This window comes from Ursus americanus, chromosome 21 (genome assembly GCF_024610735.1).
Source record: "Ursus americanus isolate L20-20 chromosome 21, mUrsAme1.1.p, whole genome shotgun sequence".
NCBI lineage: Eukaryota > Metazoa > Chordata > Mammalia > Carnivora > Ursidae > Ursus > Ursus americanus.
In genome coordinates this window covers 28,801,836-28,822,169 of record NC_142147.1, presented here as the reverse complement: position 1 = coordinate 28,822,169, position 20,334 = coordinate 28,801,836, and the positions used below count along the sequence as shown (strand labels likewise).

The 20,334-nt window shown below is 44.2% G+C and overlaps 1 protein-coding gene across 6 annotated transcripts; it reads left to right on the top strand.

The window, feature by feature from the left end:
* The first annotated feature begins 246 nt into the window (after positions 1–246).
* On the top strand, positions 247–18,663 carry TMEM170A (transmembrane protein 170A). 6 transcript variants are annotated; one of them, XM_087870619.1, is made up of 4 exons: positions 465–540; positions 6,906–7,031; positions 12,435–12,605; positions 15,154–18,663. In XM_087870619.1, the coding sequence occupies exons 3-4, from the start codon at positions 12,437–12,439 to the stop codon at positions 15,282–15,284; spliced, it is 300 nt and encodes a 99-aa protein (XP_087726745.1). In that variant the 5' UTR covers positions 465–540; positions 6,906–7,031; positions 12,435–12,436; the 3' UTR covers positions 15,285–18,663. The 6 variants fall into 6 exon arrangements, with proteins under 6 accessions (XP_045651971.1, XP_045651972.1, XP_087726745.1 ...); XM_045796015.2 differs by lacking the exon at positions 6,906–7,031 and having other exon boundaries at positions 247–540; XM_045796016.2 differs by lacking the exon at positions 6,906–7,031 and having other exon boundaries at positions 248–540; positions 12,435–12,536.
* Positions 18,664–20,334: the final 1,671 nt, after the last annotated feature.

Sequence of the window (20,334 nt, the reverse complement as noted above, 5' to 3'; positions counted from 1 at the left end):
TTTGCTAGGTCCCTTTTAAATCTACGCGTCAGGTCTGGGGTGGGTATGCAATTCCCCCACTTTCTTATAGGTGGCGCTGCAGAGGAGGGCAGAGCAGAGCGCGCATCCTCCTGGATAGGGGAGACTTGTCCAGTAGGGGGCGTAGCCCGTTCGTGCCCGGTCTAGAGCCCGTACGCAACGTCAGGGGCGGGAACAACTCTCGCCCCGCCCCTACCATGTGCCGCGCTCTGTGATTGGAGGAAGGGCCCATCACTTGGCCGCGCCGTTGGGGTGGAAGGAAGAGGGCCTCATCCGCGAGTGACGCTGAGGCTGCGGAGGTGCGGAAAGCCATTCGGTCCGTGAGTGCGAGCGAGCCTCGGCAGCACTTCGGACGCTCTTCCCATCTCTCTGCGGTGAATGGCGGCGAGATGGAGCACGAGGGGAGCGGCGGCAGCGGGGGGTCGGCCGGGCTCCTACAGCAGATCCTCAGCCTGAAGCTCGTGCCGCGGGTGGGCAACGGGACCCTGTGCCCCAACTCCACTTCTCTCTGCTCCTTCCCAGGTACCGGCCCCGCCCCGTGCCGCGCTTGCGCACTGCGCGCTTTGGCGCCGCCGCCCGGCAGGGGGGCGCCCCTTCCCCAGCCGGCTGGTGGGCAGACTGAAAGGGGGCTCTTTCTGCGCCCTCCGGTCCCACCTTCCCGGGGGTGTTTTCCCCCTGGAAGGAGGTTCCCGCTCCCTCGGCGGGATGCTGGGGGATATAAACCTTCCCCCGTTGCTTCCTCGCCGGCACCTCGGGTCAGTCACTGCGACCCCGCACTGGGGGCCAGAGCCGAGGGAGTGGCCGCGAGTGGACGGGTCAGTGGAGGGAGCTCGGCCACCAGTAGGACTATCTTGCTTTTGGAGTTTCCAGACACCCCCAGGTCAGACTGGGACCCGAAGGAGTCCCGGAAGCGGTCGCCCCTCCTTGTTTGGGGCACGATGCGCCTGGCCTCTGAGGTCCGCGCCGGCCTCGCGCGGCTCTCGCGGCTCGGACGCCGCACCGTCCCGGGTGGGCTGAGGGGCCGAACGCAGCGCTTGCGGTCCCGCTCCTTTGGGGTCTAGTATCGCTCCTGCCCCCACCCCCCGCCCAGGTTGTCTGCCGTTCGCTCGCACCTCGGTCCAAATGCACCCACTCCAGCAGCTTCTCTTTCTAGGAATCACTTTCTGAGACCTGTTGCCGAGTTCCCCACTCGTGCGTTCGAGATCTTTGACCCAGATTCCTTTTCACTCTTCTTACGCCCACTGGAGCTTCTCCTGGTCCTGGTGTAAGGGTTTTTCAAAATTATAATACAAGGTAGAAAGCTCTGCGTGCTCACCTGGGAGGAGGAGAAATTACTTGGGAAGGCTAATAAAGGCTTTGAGAGGAGGGCACAGCTCTGTGTTGGATCTTTAAAGACAAGAAGACACAACAGTGGCGATTGAAGGGTGAGGTTGAGCAGTCCAGCAAAGAGGACTGGTATCTTGACCTGGTAAACAATTCGAGAAGTGGGCCTGAGACCTGCAAAGGAGGGACGATTGGATTACTGACTGCAGTCATAAACAAGGCACCTGTGATTTCTCATCCACTGGGAAGCGACTGCCAGGCGCCATTCAGTGGACACCCGGGACTTGCTGTGTATTACCTGCCTAGTATTTTCCCCGGACAGCTGATAATAACCATGTTGGGGCAGATGCAGACATTAGTTTGTAACTATACTTAAAACGGTAATCTGGCAATTCCCTTTTGTTTGAAAAGGTACTGAGATCACATTTGACAGTGACAACAGAAATATTTGGCATTCTGGAGACACTGTTTAAAAAATGAAATGTTCAGGTAGTCTGGAGGTACTACTGGACCAGATTAGTCTGTTTTTGTTTCCTTATTTTCCCCCCAACTCTTTATTTTGAAATTTTTAAACATACTGAAAAATTGAAGTACTGTTGTAATGAATATATATCCTTTACTTAGACTCGTTATTAATATTTTTACTTTTGCATCTCTGTGCATGTATATGCATATATACGTGTATGTATTATATGTGTACATATATATATATATACATAACATTTTTACTTTCTGCAGAGCCATTTGAAAGGAAGTTATTGAAGTGATGGCACCTGACGCCTAATAGTTCAGCATGTATCTTTTAAAACGAGTCCACTTTCTGTCATAGTCAAAAAACCCTTATCAGACCCAAGAAATTTAACAGTAGAATAATGGTGTCTAGGGGCACCTGGCTGGCCCAGTCAGTAGAGCATGTGACTCTTAGTCTAAAGGTTGTGAGTTCAAGCCCCATGTTGGTCGTGGAGCCTACTTACAAGTAAAAAAAAAAAAAAAAAAAAAAAGAATAATGCTGTCTAACATACAGGCCTTATTTAAATTTCCTAATTGTCTGAATAATGTCTTTTATAGCTTTTTTTCTTTAAGGAAAAAACCCCAGATCTAATCAAGGATCACACATTGCATTTATTTTTTTTTCCTAAAGATTTTATTTATGTATTTGACAGAGAGAAAGAGCACAAGCAGGGAGAACTGCAGGTGGAGGGAGAGGGAGAAGCAGGGAGCCTGATGTGGGGCTGGATCCCAGGACCCCAGGGTCATGACCTGAGCTGAAGGCAGATGCTTAACTGGCTGAGCCACACAGGCATCCCCACACATTGCATTTAATTATCATGTCTCTTTAGTCTCCTTGAATCTAGAACAGTTACTCCATCTTCGTTTCTTAAGATTGATGTCTTTGAAGAGTCCTTGCTAATTTCACTGTCCGATAATCTATCTGATTGCTTTTTCATGATTACATTCAGATTAAACATTTTTATTTAGAATACTACCTATGGGGGGTGACTGAGTCGCTCAGTCAGTTAAGCCTGTGATTGTTGATTTTGGCTCAGGTCATAGTCTTGGGGTCCTGAGTTTGAGCCCCCTGCTGGCTCTGTGCTCAACGGGGATGGAGGGGTCCTGCTTGAGATGCTCTTTCTTCCTCTCCCTCTGCCCCTCCCCCCTCTAAAATAAATAAATCTTAAAATTTTTTTTTTTTTACCTACATGGGTGATGTCCACTTCCCAGTGCATTACATCAGGAGATATTTAACATCAGTGTGTGCCTTTATTGGTCACGCTCATTTGGTGAGTGTGGTGTTTATCAGCTCTCCACTGAAGGGTACCTTAAGCGTTTTGTGATAAGTCATATGCCAGGTGATACTTTAAAACTGAATGTTCTCTTCAGTCTGTCTGGCTTTCAGTTGCCTTTTTAAGACTGAGATAAGTGGATTTGGGACAGTAGTTTTAGCATGACAAGAATTATTTTGCTTTCAGAAATTATTCTGAAAATAGGAAAGTGCCTTATGTACATGAGTGTATGGGTGCTTCAATGGATATATAATTTGGGGGTGTTGATCACTCAAAGGTATTCATTCAGCTAGTATACATTTGGCCCAGTGTAGGCTCTGGGCTGGGGGTATAAACATGCGTGAGATTGAGTCCTTGACCGCAAGTTGATCAGAATGTGTTGGGTAAACACACAGTCTCCCTGCTGTGTCTCATCTTTAACTGCACCAATGGATGTTATGGGCACATGGAGTTTCTCCTTTTTGAGGCACCAAAGCCTGCTTACAGTGAGGTCCATTCATTGACCCGAATCTGGAATTGTTCCTATTTTGCCTCACAGGAAAGGTTACTTGCACTTTATGCTAAGTCAGTATGGCCAAATGACCGCTCTAAAATCCTCTGTGGTCTGTCACTTTCAGGGAGCTTAGAATTGATTTTTTTTTTTTAACCTGCATTTGCAATTTAGCCATTTACAGTTCTGCCTAACCCTCCTTATTCCAAGTTGTTCAGATTTCTTTTGTTGTTGTCAGCATTTTTTGGCAAATCTGAATGCCAAGGAAGGCAGATATTTTCTTTATCAGGAATGAAATTAACGCTCTGAAGTATGAGTTTTATTAATATCAGTGTTAAAGTATGTGTGTAAGAGTGAAACCTACTTATGTTTTGGTTGTGCCGTTGCTAGAGTCAAGAATGGGTCAACAGTTTAAAAAAACAAAAAAGGAATGTGTTGCAATTGGACCAGTTATTTATTCATTCACTCTACAAATATTTACTCAGTGTCTTTTGCTTGCCTTTTGTTTTCTAGGTACCAAGTAAAGATGTGGTAGGGAACAAAATAAAGGAGCTTTCATTTTGATGGGGATAGAGAGAAAATAAAATTAAAAGTATGGAAAGGAACAGCTGATCGTGTGTAAGACGGTAGGGTGGGTAAGTGGTGGGTCTTGTGTGTCGGGGGGGAATGCTGTTTTACTTAAGGTCACAAGGAAGCTCTTTATGATGATGCCATTGGAACTGAAATCTAAAGTACGAGAGGAACGAGACACACAGCTATTGGGAGAAGAACATTCTGGGCAAAGGCACAGCAGGTTCAGAGCCCTGGCACAGGAGCTTGCTTAGGAGACATAAAGAAGGCCAGCAAGGAGGATGGGACAGTGTAGGCATAGCGGGGAGGAGGAGGTGAGGTCAGATCCCAGAGGGTAGTATTGGAGGGTTTTGAGCAGAGGAAGGATGATCTGATGGACTTTTTCTTTTAAGTATACAATTCAGGGATTTTTTAGCATCCGCAGAGTTTGCAGCCATCACCACAAGCAACTTTAGAATATTTTGTCACCAACAAGAACCCTCACACTCATGAGCACAGACTTTCTGGCTTTGTATGGAGAAGGCCAGATCAGGACAGACAAGATCCAGCCAGGCCAGGGGCCTGAGAGACCGCTGGGGTGAGGCAGGCCAGACACTCAGAAGCCAGGGACGAGCCAGCAGTCAGGCAGTAGTGTTAGGAGAGAGGTGGCAGCCCAGAGTGGCTGGTCCCGGTGGGCAGGTCATCCTTGTTAGGGAGGAGTAGAAGGGTGTCTAGAAGAAATTCCCTGCTTCCCTGTAGTCTCATACTCTTCCCACGTTCACAGTTCTCTGACAGCAGTTGGATGGGTTTTCTACACATCAAGTGATTCTCTGACACCATTTGGGTGTCCTGCCTTTCGGTTCGGTTCCTACACTGTCTCCCTGGAGTTAGCACCAGATCCCACAGGTTAAGGGCTCAGTTTCCCCACTCCAGATGCCAGTCAAAAGTCCAGGTTGTCGTGTGTGCTTCTGACCAGCTGGCTCTAAGTTGGCGATTACTGTGACCCCCTTTCTCAGTTCAGTTAATTTCTAGAGCAGCTCACAGAATTCAGGAAAATGGTTTACCGACTAGATCACCAGTTTATTACGCAGGATATTAAAGGATACAAATGAAAACCAGATAAAGAGATACATAGGGTGGGGTTCAGAAGGGATTCTGAACAAAGGAGCTTCTGTCCCTGTGAAGTTGGGGGATTGCCACCCTCCCAGCACATAGGTGTAGTCCCCAAACCCAGAAGCTCTCTGAACCCCTTGCTTTCAAGTGTTATGGAGGCTTCATCACGTATGCGTGACTGATTATTAACTCTACTTCCAGCTCTTCTTCGCTCTCCAGAGAATGGAGGATGGGCCTGAAATTTCCATGCTTATAATCATGGCTTTCTGGTGACCAGCCCCCATCCTGGAGCCCACCAAGAGTTCCCTCATGAGAACAAAAGAGGTGCTGGAAATGCCAAGGGATTTAGGAGTTCTGTATCAGAAACCAGGGTCAAAGACTAAATAGTAGAACAAAAGATTTTCCTAAAGATTTATTTTAGAGAGAGAGCGAGCATGTGTGCAAGTGGGGGGAGGGGCAGAAGGAGAGAGAAAACCTTTTTTTTTTTAAGATTTTATTTATTTATTTATTTATTTATTTATTTATTTATTTATTTGACAGAGAGAGAGACAGCCAGGGAGAGAGGGAACACAAGCAGGGGGAGTGGGAGAGGAAGAAGCAGGCTCTCAGCGGAGGAGCCTGACGCGGGGCTCAATCCCAGAGCTCTGGGATCACGCCCTGAGCCAAAGGCAGATGCTTAACGACTGCGCTACCCAGGCGCCCTGGAGAGAGAGAATCTTAAGCAGACTCCCCGCTGAGCATGGAGCCTCTTGTGGGGCTCAGTCTCACAACCCTGAGATCATGACCTGATGCTTAACTGGCTGAGCTGCCCAGGTGCCCTCCAGCACCACTATTTTAAGGGTTTTAGGAGCTCTGTGTCAGGAACCAGGGGAACACATGGACCCCTTGGTAGGTAGGTGGGGTTCAGTAAGGGAGGGGTCTCCCAGTGGGCAGTGTGGAGAGATGGAGGCTGATGGGCAGTTAGTATCAAGGCAGTTGAGCATGGAGTTGCAGGACCAGGTAGGACTCCAGTTCCCAGGAGGACTGGCGTGGTCTACTTAGGACCCCGGCTTCAGAGTTGCTGACTGTTCACATGGTGGTTTGACCTGGAACATAAGGTGGCGTGGGGCCAGCCTAGAGGACAGCTAAGTGCTGAGCCTCACCCTGCCCCCTTGGCTTAGGCTTCTTCCACTCCTGCTAACTGGGGCCAGGTTGGTCTTGAGGGCTTGCTTGGAAATGGATGACTCAGTTGTGGAAGTTAGAGGGCCAGGGAGCCAGCCTTTTGTTAGTACAGAACTCACCTAGAGGAATCTGCAATCCACGTGGCTTATTTCTCTAACTGCAGTGTCTGTCTGGAAAACAGATTCTGTAAGATAATAAACTCCTTGTGGGCAGCGTCTTGTGTCTTGTCTTGTTTTGTCTTGTTTCCCTGAAGCGCCTGACCTATGCACGGAGCTCAATAAATACTTGATTGTTGAGTGAGTGAACTCTCAGTGCTTGCAGTGGTTGGCTCTTGCCACAAGTTAGTGGTTTAAAACAACACAGATTTATCATCTTAGAGTTCTGGAGGTCAGAAATCCAAAATAAGTCAGCAATGCTGCCTTCCTTCTGAGGGCTCTAGGAAGAATTCGTTTTCTTCCCTCTTCTAGCTTCTGGAAGTTGCCTGCATTCCTTGGCTCACGGCCCCTCCCCCTCATCTCTCAAGCCAGCAGCATAGCATCTTCAGATCTCTCTGACCCGCCTGCCTCCCTCCTGCAAGCAGCCTTGTGATTACGGTAGGCCCACCTGGAGAAGCGAGGCCACTCGCCTGTCTCCAGACCCCTAATCTAATCACACCCACAAACTGCCCTTGCCACCTATTCACAGGCTCTGGGGATAAGTGTGTGGACACCATTGCTTCATCTGATTTCCCCTTATAATTTTTTTTTTTTTACAAATAAATTATCTGATTTATACTTCAACAGCGGGAAGTGGCGTGACTTTAGCCGTCGGAGTAGGCAAAGCTGAAGATAATGCACTTGATTTGAAACAGTGAACAAAGAAATGCTGTAAGATATGGAGGCATAGATTTTTCACAGTGTATTGAACCAGAGAAATGAAAAGTGCTATACGATGATCAATAAATAGCTACTAAATAGATAGCAAATTAAGGTGCAGTAGGTTAAGGGGAAATCACTTAGTTTTCTTTTAAGTGTTTTATTGATCAGGGTTTGCCTTTGCTATTAAGAGTGCTGTAATAATCTCATCCATCTGAAAAGTGTTTTATAAAGTATACTAATCTAACATAATAAAGCCTTTTTTTTCCTACTTAATGTGACTTGAGAGACGCTATATAAAGCATGTAGGCCCCGAGGTCGCTAATGGATGCAGCTCAAGGTTGTAGGAGGGTGCAGTGTGCGTCCCCTTCTCAGAAGCTCAAGGAAGTGCTGACCCGCTGTGCCAGCTCTTGTTTACAAATAGGCCTTTCAGCTTTTAGGAAAATGAAGATGTAGGCTGGTAGCCCAGCAGTCCTCCTGGGGGCAGGAGCAATTGGGAATAAGTGAGCGTTGGTGTCTTAGTCTGCTTGGGCGGCTATAACCAAGTGCCCTAGGTTGAGTGGTTCACATAACAGAAACTTTCTCACAGTTCTGGAGTCCGGAAGTCCAAGACCAGGGTGCTGGCATGGCCGTGTTGTAGCAGTGGCCCTCTTGGGCCACATTCTCGCTATGTCCTCACATGGCGGGGAGAGAGAGATAGAGATTGAGATCTGTCCTCTTCTTATAAGGCCTCAGTCCTACGGGACCCACTTTCATGGAAGTTGTCAAGTTGGTGTGTCTTACCTCCCAGTTCACTGCCCTTGGTTCTCTGGCCTCCAGGGCGAACCTGGGCTCCAGCAGAGCCCGGGGTCGCTATGGAAAGCAGCGCTCACCTCTAAAACTTGGGGAGCTCCAGCAGGCCCTGGGAGTGGTGTCAGGTCAGTTGTAGCAGCCAGCAGCCAGGATGGCCGCTGCTCTGGGTTCTCAGAGGTTTGCATCCCGTTGGCCCCCCTGGGACGGTGGTGTTCCTGGTGCCACCATAGCATTTGGCAGAGTAGGTGGCGGGATGGAGGGCAGAGTCTGCGCGTGAGCTGGGCGGTAGCTAGTTAGGGCTGCGGGACTGAAGACGGGGTTACTGCTTTGGAAGGGAAGCGTGCTGCTGTGCTGTCGCCTGGGGTCAAGCCGGCGGTGGGTGGTGTAGGAGGCGGCTCAGGCCGGGAAGACCAGGCTGCCCTCCCTGAGCCAGGCTGCGACAGTGGCTGCGCGGGCGGGAGGGATTTGTGGGCACCGTGCGTGTTTGTTGGAGGGGCAGTATCGGGACTAGACAGTGCAGCCTCGGGGGGCTGCTGCCAAGGAGAGAGGGCGAGTCTCCTAGCTGTGGAAGCAAGAGGGGCTCCGGGCCCGAGGCTGGAAAGGAGGCTGCGGTAGTACAGGCTTGTTTCCTGAGGATTCGAATCCTGCCTGCAATTTCTGATCAACATACTGACTGGAAAGGTGGTTTTTTCTTTGGTGGTGGAGGGACAGTAGTTAATTAGTGTGTATATATATATATATATATCTATATATATATATATATATATATATCTATATATATATATAGTTATGTATTTTATACATACTCGTTATTACGTAATACATATTTAATTTTTAAGCTTGGGACTTTACTGTTTAATCACTTTATGCTCCATATTACATGATCTAAGTTGGTTTAGCAGAATTTGCCAAATGCCATCAAACAGACCAATTTCAACAGTGTTATAAAATTGTTCTAAAGATATTCAGCAGAAAAAAAAAAGTTTCACAAGTGGTTTGAAACTTTTTATAGCTATCTGATAGCTTTTCACAGAGCAAAAGTGCCCAAACACCCTCAGTTGGGTTTTTTTTTTTTAAGGTTTAATTTATTTGAGAGAGAGCATGGGTGGTGGGTGGGGACAGCGGGAGAGGGAGAAGCAGGCTCCCCACTGAGCTGAGCATGGAACCCAAGGAGGGGCTCAGGGCTCGATCCCCGGACCCTGGGATCATGACCTGTACAGTCAACCTACTGAGCCATCCAGGCGCCCCTAGTCATTTGTTTTGTTTTGTTTTGTTTTTTTAAAGATTTTATTCATTCGACAGAGAGACAGCCAGCGAGAGAGGGAACACAAGCAGGGGGAGTGGGAGAGGAAGAAGCAGGCTCCCAGCGGAAGAGCCTGACGTGGGGCTCGATCCCAGAACGCCAGGATCACGCCCTGAGCTGAAGGCAGACGCTTAACGACTGAGCCACCCAGGCGCCCCTCATTTGTTGTTTTTAATAAGCCTTGAGCCCAGGATGGGGCACGCCTGATACTTTCATTCACAGCCTATCATCCCAGGCTTGAACTAGGTGTCCTGATTTAGGTATGTGTAGAATATGGTATTAATTGAAACTTTGAGTCAAATGAGCAAAGAATTAGAACAGTCATCAGTGACAATGCCAAGGGTGGCTTGGAGGGATTTGGCCTCCACTCCTAATCTCCCACCCCTAACAGTTCAGAAATGCATCTGGAAAGAAAACAGGCAGAGCAGTGGTTCTCGCAAGGGCTTCAAGTACAGCTTCAGAGACAGCTTTGAGAAAAGCCCCTTCCCCTCCCCTCCCACTCTCCACTGTCCCCAAGCCGACTGGTGCTCCCCTTTGTTTCTCTAATTGTTCATTCCAATCAGATCAGCCTTCCTGAGCTGCTCTTTTAGAAGGAGAACAAAGGCTCTTTTTTCTTTTTCTAGTTTCTTTTTATAATAATTTCATAAAAGCCAATAAGCAGCTAGAAAAGCTTTAAAAAAAAATAAAAGTAGGGGCTCCTGGGTGGCTCCTGGGTGGTTAAGCGTCCACTCTTTTGGCTAGGTCTTGATCTCAAGGTTGTGAGTTCAAGCCCCCCTTTGGGCATGGAGCCTACTTAAAAAAAGAGGGAAAAAATCAGAGTAAAAAGTGAGTGGTCATCAGCCCTCCCCCAACCTGTCCTACTCCCCAGAAATAACACTTTCCTATTGCTTTCTGTTGCTTGCTCTGCAGCATACAGGATGACGGCATGGCCTCGGGTGTCACGCTCCAACTGGACTCCAACCAGGCTCTGCCTCCTGCCAGCCCTGTGGGCTTACCAGCAGTGTGGGCTCCAGCAAGTTCCTTCCCTCCCTCTGCCTCTGTTTCCTCATCCAGGAGCCAGGGGTAGTCATGATCTGTGCCTCGTAGAGCTGTGTTTAGAAGATTGCATGGGTTGAGATCTGTAAACCACTTAGAACAGCGCCTGTGCGTGTCATAAATATTTATTAAATACAACTGTGTCCAGACGCTTCTCCAAGTGCATAGAAATATTTACACACACATTCGTTTGTGTTTCTTCTATATACTGTTCTGCACCTTGCTTTTTTTTTTTTTAACTTCCAAGGTGGCTTGGGCATCTTAATCCCCTCAGTATATAGAGATCTAGCCCATGTTTTATGTGATTGCGTAATGTTACATTATGTGGGTGCACCAAAATGTGTTTGACAAGTCCCACACTGACAGACACGCGGTTGGTGTCTGGTCTTTGCCTTTACAGACGGTGCTGCTGGAACCCCTGGGCCCTCTGCCCTTGCCTGCATGTGTATTCCTGTAGGTGGTGTTCCTGGAGTACGCCTGGAAGTGAGGTCGCCGTTGCGGAGGGCATGCACACTTGACTTTCTTGGATACACACTTCTAAATTACCCTCCAGAAAGGTTGTCTAGTGTGTATTCCTACTGGGCGTGTAAGATGGGATCTGTGAGATAATGTCCTGACAACCTTTTGCTGCTCAAATGCTTTAATGGTGCTTCTAGGGTTTTCACATTGAAGTCTTTAGTCTGTCCTTACAAACCCACCATAACCTGACCCCATCTGTCTTTGTAGCCTTTCTTTTTCTTTTCTTTTCTTTTTTTTTAAGTAGGCTCCATGCCCACTGTGGGGCTTGAACTCACAACCCTGAACTCAAGAGTCTCATGCTCTACCGACTGAGCCAATCAGGTACCCCTGTCTTTGTTGTTTGAACTGCTTTTAGTTTTATAGACCCTCTGCTTCAGTCAGACCAGTGGTTTTTAATCAGGGTGATTCCCTCCCCCCACCCTGGACATTTGGCAAAGTCTGGAAATATTTTTGGTTGTGACAGTGAGGAGAGGGTGCTACTGACATAGTAGAGGGTAGAGGCCAGGGCTGCTGCTCCATGTCCTGCAGCGCACAGGACAGCCCCCCACAGCAAAGGGTTAACCGGTCCAGACGTCAGTAGTGCTGAGGTAAGCTGCTGACTGAGCTCTGAAATTGCCTGTTACCTACGTGCTTCCAGCGCAGGGTGGACAACGGATTTGATCTGACCCGACACCTTCATTGTAACCATGTGGGGAGCGAAAGGGCTATTTTGAGAATTCTAAAGCCTTGCCTGGGCTCGGTGGGGGAAATTGCCACGTATGCTTTCTACCAGATTGCAAAGTCACGATGCAGGATGGTATCTCCTCCTCTCTTCTATTTTCCGAGGGGGCTCATGCATAGGTTTTTAGACAAAGTTGGTAATCAAATATTTTACTGTTGCCTGATTTGCAGTCATCTGAAAAGTTAACTGGACATTCTCCATAGGAACCAGCTCCTCCATCCTGCCCCCTCACTTACGTGCCATTTGTCTCGAAGCCAGACGTTTCTATTTTCTGGTGTTTATTTCATATCTTGAAGAGCTTCGCTATTCTAAGGGGCGACGGCTGATGCTGACTGGATTGTCTTGAAAGTGATTGTTGAATGAATAAAATCGTATGGCTTTTTCATTGGAGAAGACTAACATGATTGGCCATTCTAGAGGTTGACCAACTTGTTACCAACGCGGCCAGATAGTAAATATTTCAGGCTGTGCGGGCCGTGTGCTCTCTGTGTCAGCTGTGCTCCTGTAGCGTGAAAGCTGCTGTAGGCAAGACTTAACTGAGCGGGCACGGCCGTGTCCCGGGAAGAGTGTCTGTTCAAAACCAGCTGGTGGCCTGCGGGCTGCTGTTGGCTGATCCCCCTAGAACCATCACTGTTTGGATATTTGATTGAGGAGCCTGCACTGCACCTGGGTGGCTTGGAAAATGAAATGTGCGGGTTCGATGACCGGTCCCTGGTAATCACTGTGCCCGGAAAGTCGGCGACTTGTGACCTCTCTCTGCTTTTCCTTGTAGAGATGTGGTATGGTGTGTTCCTGTGGGCACTGGTGTCCTCTCTCTTCTTCCACGTCCCTGCTGGATTACTGGCCCTCTTCACCCTCAGACATCACAAATATGGTAGGTTCATGTCTGTAAGCATCCTGTTGATGGGCATCGTGGGACCAATTACTGCTGGAATCTTGACAAGTATGTTAGACATTAAAATACCAGTCACCGCGTTTCATATGACTCGTCACTTACTTTCAGGGTCCACTTTAGAAACATGTCTGAGTGAAGTGAAGAAAAAAAAGAGTGACTTTTAACCTTGGGCCTCATTTTGAGTGTACTGTTTTTTTCGAACCTCTCACCCCCCCCCCCCCCATTATTTGGCTAACAGCTTTGACTTCCTAGGTTGTATTTTCTCTTAACTCGCAGATACGCCACGTGAGGTTTTATGAGATAGGTCGCCAGTACAAGAAGCCGTTGATCTTCTTGGAAGCTACTGCTTGTTTCTTGTCTGCTGCGCATTGTCTGGTGGCTTCGCGACCTTGCTTATGAGTTAATGCTCCTCACTCAGGGCTGGTTACTTTAAGGACAGAAGACTGATTCTGATGACAAGAATTCTTGTTCAGAAAAGTACCTGATTTGTCTTCTGGTCATGTTTTCCTCCACTCAGTTACTGGAATAACAAATTATAAATTATTTTTACTTCTTTTTTCTTTTATGTTTTGGCTCTTGCTCATGTCACAACGATGAGAATGAGTTTAAATCATTTTTAAGCTCATGATTAAGTATAAATATCATCTCTGTTTTATAGAAATAAAAAAATTAAAAGAAAGCAAAACTAAAAACACTCCATTATCACATCCCTAAGTGAAAACCGCAATTTGCATTTTGGTATGTGCTTTCAGACTTTTTTCTAGGTATAAGTGTCAACATAGATATATGCTTAAAAAACAGAAACATAACATTCCTATTAATTTGTATCTTGTGTGTGTGTGAATTTAAGCCTTGAGCTCTAAGCAGAACTGTCCCTCTGTCTTTTGACTTGAGTTTTTTTTGGGGACAGAGTGGCCTCATTTCTATGTGTTCTGTAGGTGATGAAACGTTTGTGGTAATAAGAGGAGGCAGCCAGTTTTCTCCTGTCTGCATTAAGGTGTTTCCGTAACTGGCTTTATATAGTATTTTTAACTGTATCACCTACTGTTGCTCCTTGGAGACCTTCTGCTCCAGTTTCCTTATTGGATTCCTGGTCCCTAGGACCTGTCTCAGATTCTTCATCAGTAAAATAAGGATAATGCTACCCACCTTGGAGGCTGTGTGATGATAAAAGGCAATGTTTATTAAAGAACTTAACATAATACCTAAGGCTTGGGAACTGTGCAATAAGTGTGTCCGTTCTAGTTTTAAGACCCCGGTATGAATAGAGCCTGTTTCCCATTTTGCTGCTCTCCTAGTCTGCTTTTCCCTTTCTTCCCTGTCTCATCATCCAAACCCCATTTTAGGGCCTACTTCAAGTTTCTTATGTTTCTTTCTACCCAACCCACTTTTTTTGGAGCTAAATTATGAAGGGGCCCAATGAAACAGGTGCCTTCCAGGTGTTAGTAACACAGTATGTATGCGTGGCCACTGGAGATGGGCATTTCAAAGCCACAGGTGTTCCAGGCAACCAATACAGAAACTGGTTCATTTGCTCTTTCTACTTCTTCTTAAAATATGTTAATATGCTTTCATATCCCATGTATAAAATGTATAGACATTTGATTGAGATGCTGTATATTGTCTTGTATTATTCAAAATCTGTTTCATGCTTATGCTTTCTGTGTCTCAGCTTGATTCTGAGCATTAATGAGAATGGGGATCATACCTTATCAGACATAGAGGTAAACAAATATTTGCATGAATGAACACATTGACCAAAGAGGATTCTGTTTGGAACAGTTTTTGAGAGGAGGGTCATCTGGGGACTTTGGATCTATTCTCGTCCGGCTAACAAAATCGTGGCTTTCTCGGTACAATGCTGAGTCCCTGTAGCAATTCATATGGGTTCCTAGGGAGATTAAGATATTTGTGTTTGTTTGGTTTACTCAGTTTCTAGGAAGTTGTGGTGACTAATAAAAACGATTAATGATATGGGGAACAGAAAGGATCCCCTTAGGATCTCTCCCCTCCTGCCCTTTGAATTAATAACAACTTCATAAGCGAAGAGCCCTCCTCTTCTTTTCCATTCCTCTGCTCCCTCCTCTGGCCACTTCGGGAGGGGAGCTCTGAGTATCGTGGAAGGTGGAGGGGGGATTCCCTGTGGCTTCTGAAATATTTCTTGCTTAGTCTCACACAGAAGTTTTGTTGGTGTTCACTGCCAAGATTTTTTTAGGTACCTGTTAAATGCTAAGCATGGCAAATAAGAGATGTTTTTGAGTTTGTAATCAGGTCATGTGGAAATTGCTATATTCTCATGATTGGGGTTATAACTTCCAGATTATTTTATTCAGTAAATCTAGGAGACTTAGTTTTAAGGACTCACTTTTCAACATCTAAAAGCATTAATCATTGATTTGTAAGTCACATGGGGAATACTTAAAACCTAGAAGAGGCAGCAAAAAAGTATAGGGAAAACAAAACATTTCTACAGTATTTAAATTTTAATGTAAAAAATCTAGAACATTTTACATACAGTAGGATTTTAAGTGGTGTATTTTCCTGATTATATTAACACTGATTTTTTTTTCTTAAACACTTTTTTTTTTTTGAGCAGGTGCTGCAATTGCTGGAGTATACCGAGCGGCAGGAAAGGAAATGATACCATTTGAAGCCCTGACCTTGGGCACCGGACAGACATTTTGTGTAGTGGTGGTCTCCTTTTTACGGATTTTAGCTACCCTATAGCACATACCCTTATGCCAGGAGGTTGAACCTAAGCTTTACAGGCTCCTCACAAAAAGAATGCATTATGGAACGTAGTGTTTTCTTAATTCTTCAAATGGAAGAGACTTGGGTGAAGAAGTATGGGAAAAATGACCTCTCAGGCCTTTCTTCAGTTTGAAGCTCCAGGAATTAAAGATCTTTCTGGACTCCTATTGTTCTCAACCAAAACAAATCAAATCTTAGTGTCTTTTTTTTTTTTTTTTTTGGATTTAATTTAAGCAGTTTTACAGGTGTACCTTTACCCACGCTAGGTCAACAGGGCTTCTGGGTTGATGTCCTTCACAACTGAAATCTACAGTGTTCTGTGAGAAAATGCAATGTTGCATATTTCAGAGAAACTATGAAAAATACTGGTTTTTTTTCTGAGCATACTGTACTAAAATCTTATCTAATCTAATCTTGATTAAAATTTGGCAGACTCTTCTGTTACTACATCCTCGTGACAATAAGTGCCAAGTAGGTTTTGGTTGAGTAGAGCTTTGAGAACAAATTTGTTGAAATGTAATAGGGAAAAAAGTCCTACAACCCAAGTAGTGGCTTCAGTTCCACTGTTGAAAGAAAAAGAAGATGTGACATTTTCTGGATAACTGTCTTGACCTCTGATTACTTAATAATATTATAAGAGTTGTCAATTTGTTGTTGTGTACATTTTAGCAAAATAAGCTAGCTCATTGAGACATTTTTCCTCCCAGAATTCCTATATCCCTTTTCCCCATCACTTTCATTCTATCAATTTTGTTAAGTTTAATTGGAAACATACCCTATTAAATAGCTTGAGTTCAAAATTTTAAGCCAGATTGGTTAGGATGCTCTTTGGACATTGAGGTACCAAAAAAAAAAATTTTTTTTTAACGTTCTGTTATAGTTTTCCTTAGTGACTTTGGTTAAAATTGTAGAAATGCGGCTTAAAGTAGAGTTGGTGGTTATTTGTTTCTTAGTCTTAATGTGGTCACCACTCTTACAGTATTGGGTGTCACTCCCAGAAAGTGCCTAAAGTTTATTTTCACATATGCTTCCACATTTATATTTCCCTTCAAGAGAATGTATATATCCTTCCAGAGAATTAAACATTGAGTTTTTTAAACCCACTTTTAGCTATCTTAATTTTCCTTCTACTGCCTTTTTCATTAAAAGGCCTAAAAACTGTGACCTTCAAAAGAGAAAGGACTGCAAAAATTAAGTGTCTAACTTGATCCTTACCACTTCAGCTGTGTTGAATGGAATGTAGCCATTGCTCTGTGTTCAGAATAGTTTCTGATCATTAAATCTGATGTTTTTAAAGGAAAGTTTTCATTGTGGCAGTAAGGCTAACAGCCTGTGGGGTTATCTACACACAAGCGTATCTATTCCATTTAAAGCAATATGTCCTCTGGCTTCTGATTAAAAATAGCCAAAAGGACCAACTTACCAGGGAAAGTTAAAGAGGAGGAATTAAAAAGAGATCACAGAAATTAATTGGCCATTTTCTTTTAACTAACAGGCCATTAGACCACGTACCAAAATTACAGTGACATATGCTCAGACTAGGTGGAAAATTACAAGTAGACTTGGAATGCTGGCAAATGTTTTTACAAATTCCCCAACGAGTTTCCCTCCGATGTGCAAATCTTTCTAGCAAATTTTAAGTCTTTGCTTTTAAGATTTTTTTTTTTAAAGATTTTATTTATTTCAGAGAGAGAGAGATTGACAGCAGGAGCAGGGGGAGGGGCAGAGGGAAAAGCAGACTCCCTACTGAGCAGGGAGCTCACCCACAACGACATGGGACATGATCCCAGGACCCTGAGATCAGGACCCTGAGATCAGGTCCTGAGCCGAAGGCAGACACTTAACCAACTGAACCATTCAGTTGCCCCACGATTTTAAGTTATCTCTGTACCCAGCGTGGGGCTCAAACTCACAACCCCAATATCAAGCGTCACATGCTCCACTGGCTGAGCCAGCCAGGCACCTCTAAGTCTTTAAATGAGACTCCATTTTTCAGTTCAAGGACTTGTGATTTTGCAAAGTATCCCTTCAGTGTAAGAAATTTGGGACATTATATCCTTTGTTACAGAAAATTATTTTAATCATTTCTCTTGAAGTATGCCTCTTATTAGAATTCCCATCTAAAACATTCTTTTGGATAGAATTTTACAAATTGAACATATGGTTCTATGGTTGTTAGGCACCTCCCCCTGAATACTAATTTTTGAACATATTGATCGATGATTTAAATATTTGGTTATTAGAGCCAAGACAGAAAAATTAATGCATTTTGAAAGGTGTTTTTGTTTCCATCTGTTTCTTTGCTATACTTTGATTATCCACTCTTTTTAAAAACTTCAAATATAAGAATGTGTCTTTAAATTATTGAATATTTCATCCATCCCAGTATGTGAACATTCTCCTGTGAATAAATTTATATAGACCTTTATATACATTGAGAATTGTAGCTTGAAAGGTTTTTAAGGAGAAACTATTTGAATGATAAAGAATAGGTCTAGTCCACCTTGGGTTTTTTTTTTTTTTTTTTAATTTCTCTTCTCAAATACACAATTATTTGGGGGCGGTCACTCAGATGGAAAAATATTGGCATATGTGTTGAACATTTTATTTTACTATATATGGTTTTAAGAATTTTTGCCAACAGCTAACTGGCTTTCTTAGGGCCTATGCAACCCCCCCTTTCCCAGCTGGACGTCCACTTTTCTTTTCTTTTTTTTCCCGTTTTTTTTTTTTTTTTTTTTAATGCAGGGGAGGGAGGCAGCTCCCAACCATAAAAGCTCCGTTCTTTAATATGGGTGTTTGGGGATGAAGGCATTTTATGAAGACAAGTCCATATAAAATATTTAATGAATATCTCAAGAGAAGGATGTCTCTCTCTGCTCTCAACTCATTTTTTAATTATTCGGCAAAACATTACTTCTTAGGAAATGTTTAAACAAGTGAGAAAAAGTTGATGCAAGTAAACCACTCCTTATGTTTTTTACATTTTAAATTGTATGTTGGCTTTTGATTTCAGTGTCCTTTCTAACTGCTATGGTTTGAATTAAGTTCTCATTACAACTGCATTGCATACCACCCTTCCCTAAGACACCAGTTCCTGGAATGTGAAGCCCTTGTGCCATTAGCTGTCCACATGCAGAATGTTTTGTGTACGTGCATTTCTTTTTCTTGCACTGTTAGGCTGGTTGTGACTCAAATCAGCTTAACTTTTGTATTAGATTATTCCACTAACTGCTATCGTCAAAATGATCAACACTTTGTACAATAGAAAATTATTTAAATTTTATTTTTCTACTGACATTTCTAATGCTGGTATAAATGTTTATCAATAAAGAATTAATTTCAATTCTGTGAACTGGAACGGTTATTTTTTTTTTCAGTGGTCAGTGAATTTAATCTTTCACAATAAAGTTGTCTGACTTAGACTTTTGGATTTTTAAATAACTTCGTACTTACCATATGTTTAACTGTTTCTTTTACATCCAACTTCTTAAATAATTTATGGTAAAGTTCTTGTTCAAAGATGTGATCAAACTGTATGCACGTATGAACTTGAGTCCTACTAACTGCACTTTTTGGGCTGTATCATGCCATCAAGAAGCTTTTTGTCTGATTCCACACTGGGATAGCTGAAAGCTGATACAGTATATGAAAAAAATTTTTTCAACAGTGGGTTCACATGAAGAGCAGCTCTGATGTTGGTTTAGCACTCTCGGTGACTCCACAGAAGTCTTGTTCTGCTCTGCCATTTTCAGCAAATTGTCCAGTTTGGGTGTCTTACATCATGGTCACAAGATAGATGACCCATGTAGTTCTAGGCGTTGTAGACAAACACAATGTCTGGCAGGAGACTGCCCATCCATTCTCTTTATTTTTTATTGAGGTACAATATACAGTAAAGTGCACACATCTTAAAGGTACAGCGTGATGAATTTTTACATATTCATACGTTTATGTAGCTACCACTCACAACAAGCTACAGAACAATTTCTAACACCCCAGGAGAACCCCACATGCAGAGTTGGGCCAGAAGCCCCTTAGATTGTATGTATCCAGGACCCAAGGCAAGAGGAACTTTTCTTCAATTTTCAAAAGGCGATAACCCAAGATTGGACAACAGAAAGAGACTGTGTAAGATGAGGGGTCAAAGGTGCTGAGTATGGTAGCGCGGACCCCATAAACCAGTGCAACATTATTACGACACTGTAATAATGAACCAGGAATCTAAGAGAGAGTTGAGGGAATCTGCACTCTGGCCAACTGGAGAGCCCTGTCTAAAGGGGCCAACCATTGCTTGGTTCCAGCCTATTTCCACTTGGTGGGACTTTGAGCCCAAAATAGCCATTTTCCAGTTTTTCAAGCGAAGCTGGAAATGTAGATTATCTGAAATCTCCATTTTTAAGTGCTTACAACAAATTTGAATCCATGTAAAATGCTTTTCAGGTGAAACAACACGTGCCTTTGAGCCGGAGTTGGCCTCTTCATTAAATTATTTGAAACAATGGAAAATAGCGCCTACCCTGGTTATCCTTAAAGTGGTTAGAAACTTTGTGCATTTGAACAAATGTATGGAGTGCTAGTGAGCTGTAAAAAGACTGGGAGAAACGAGATGATGCTGGAGGAAAAAGTCTGCTAAAGAACCCCAACACATCCTTTCCCCCAGACTTGGACCCCAGCGATGGGGAAAAAAGCTATGTCCCAGTTTGTCACTGCACGTTCCACCTACCCTGTCCAAGGGAAAAGGCTGAGCACGTTAAGCTTACAAATATTGGGTCCTAATTTCACATCTGTTTTTCTATTCTCCCATAAGGTAGATCGACTGAAATGGATCGTAGACCTAAATGCACAAACTAAAACTATAAAACTTAAAACAGGCGTTAAATTTCGTGATATTGAGTTAGGCAAAGCCTTCTTAGATAGAAGCCCAAAAGTACCAGGGACAAGAGAAAAACATATATTGGACTTCATCAAAATGAGAAATTTTATGCTTCAAAGGACACTATCAAGAGAGTGATGGCACACAACA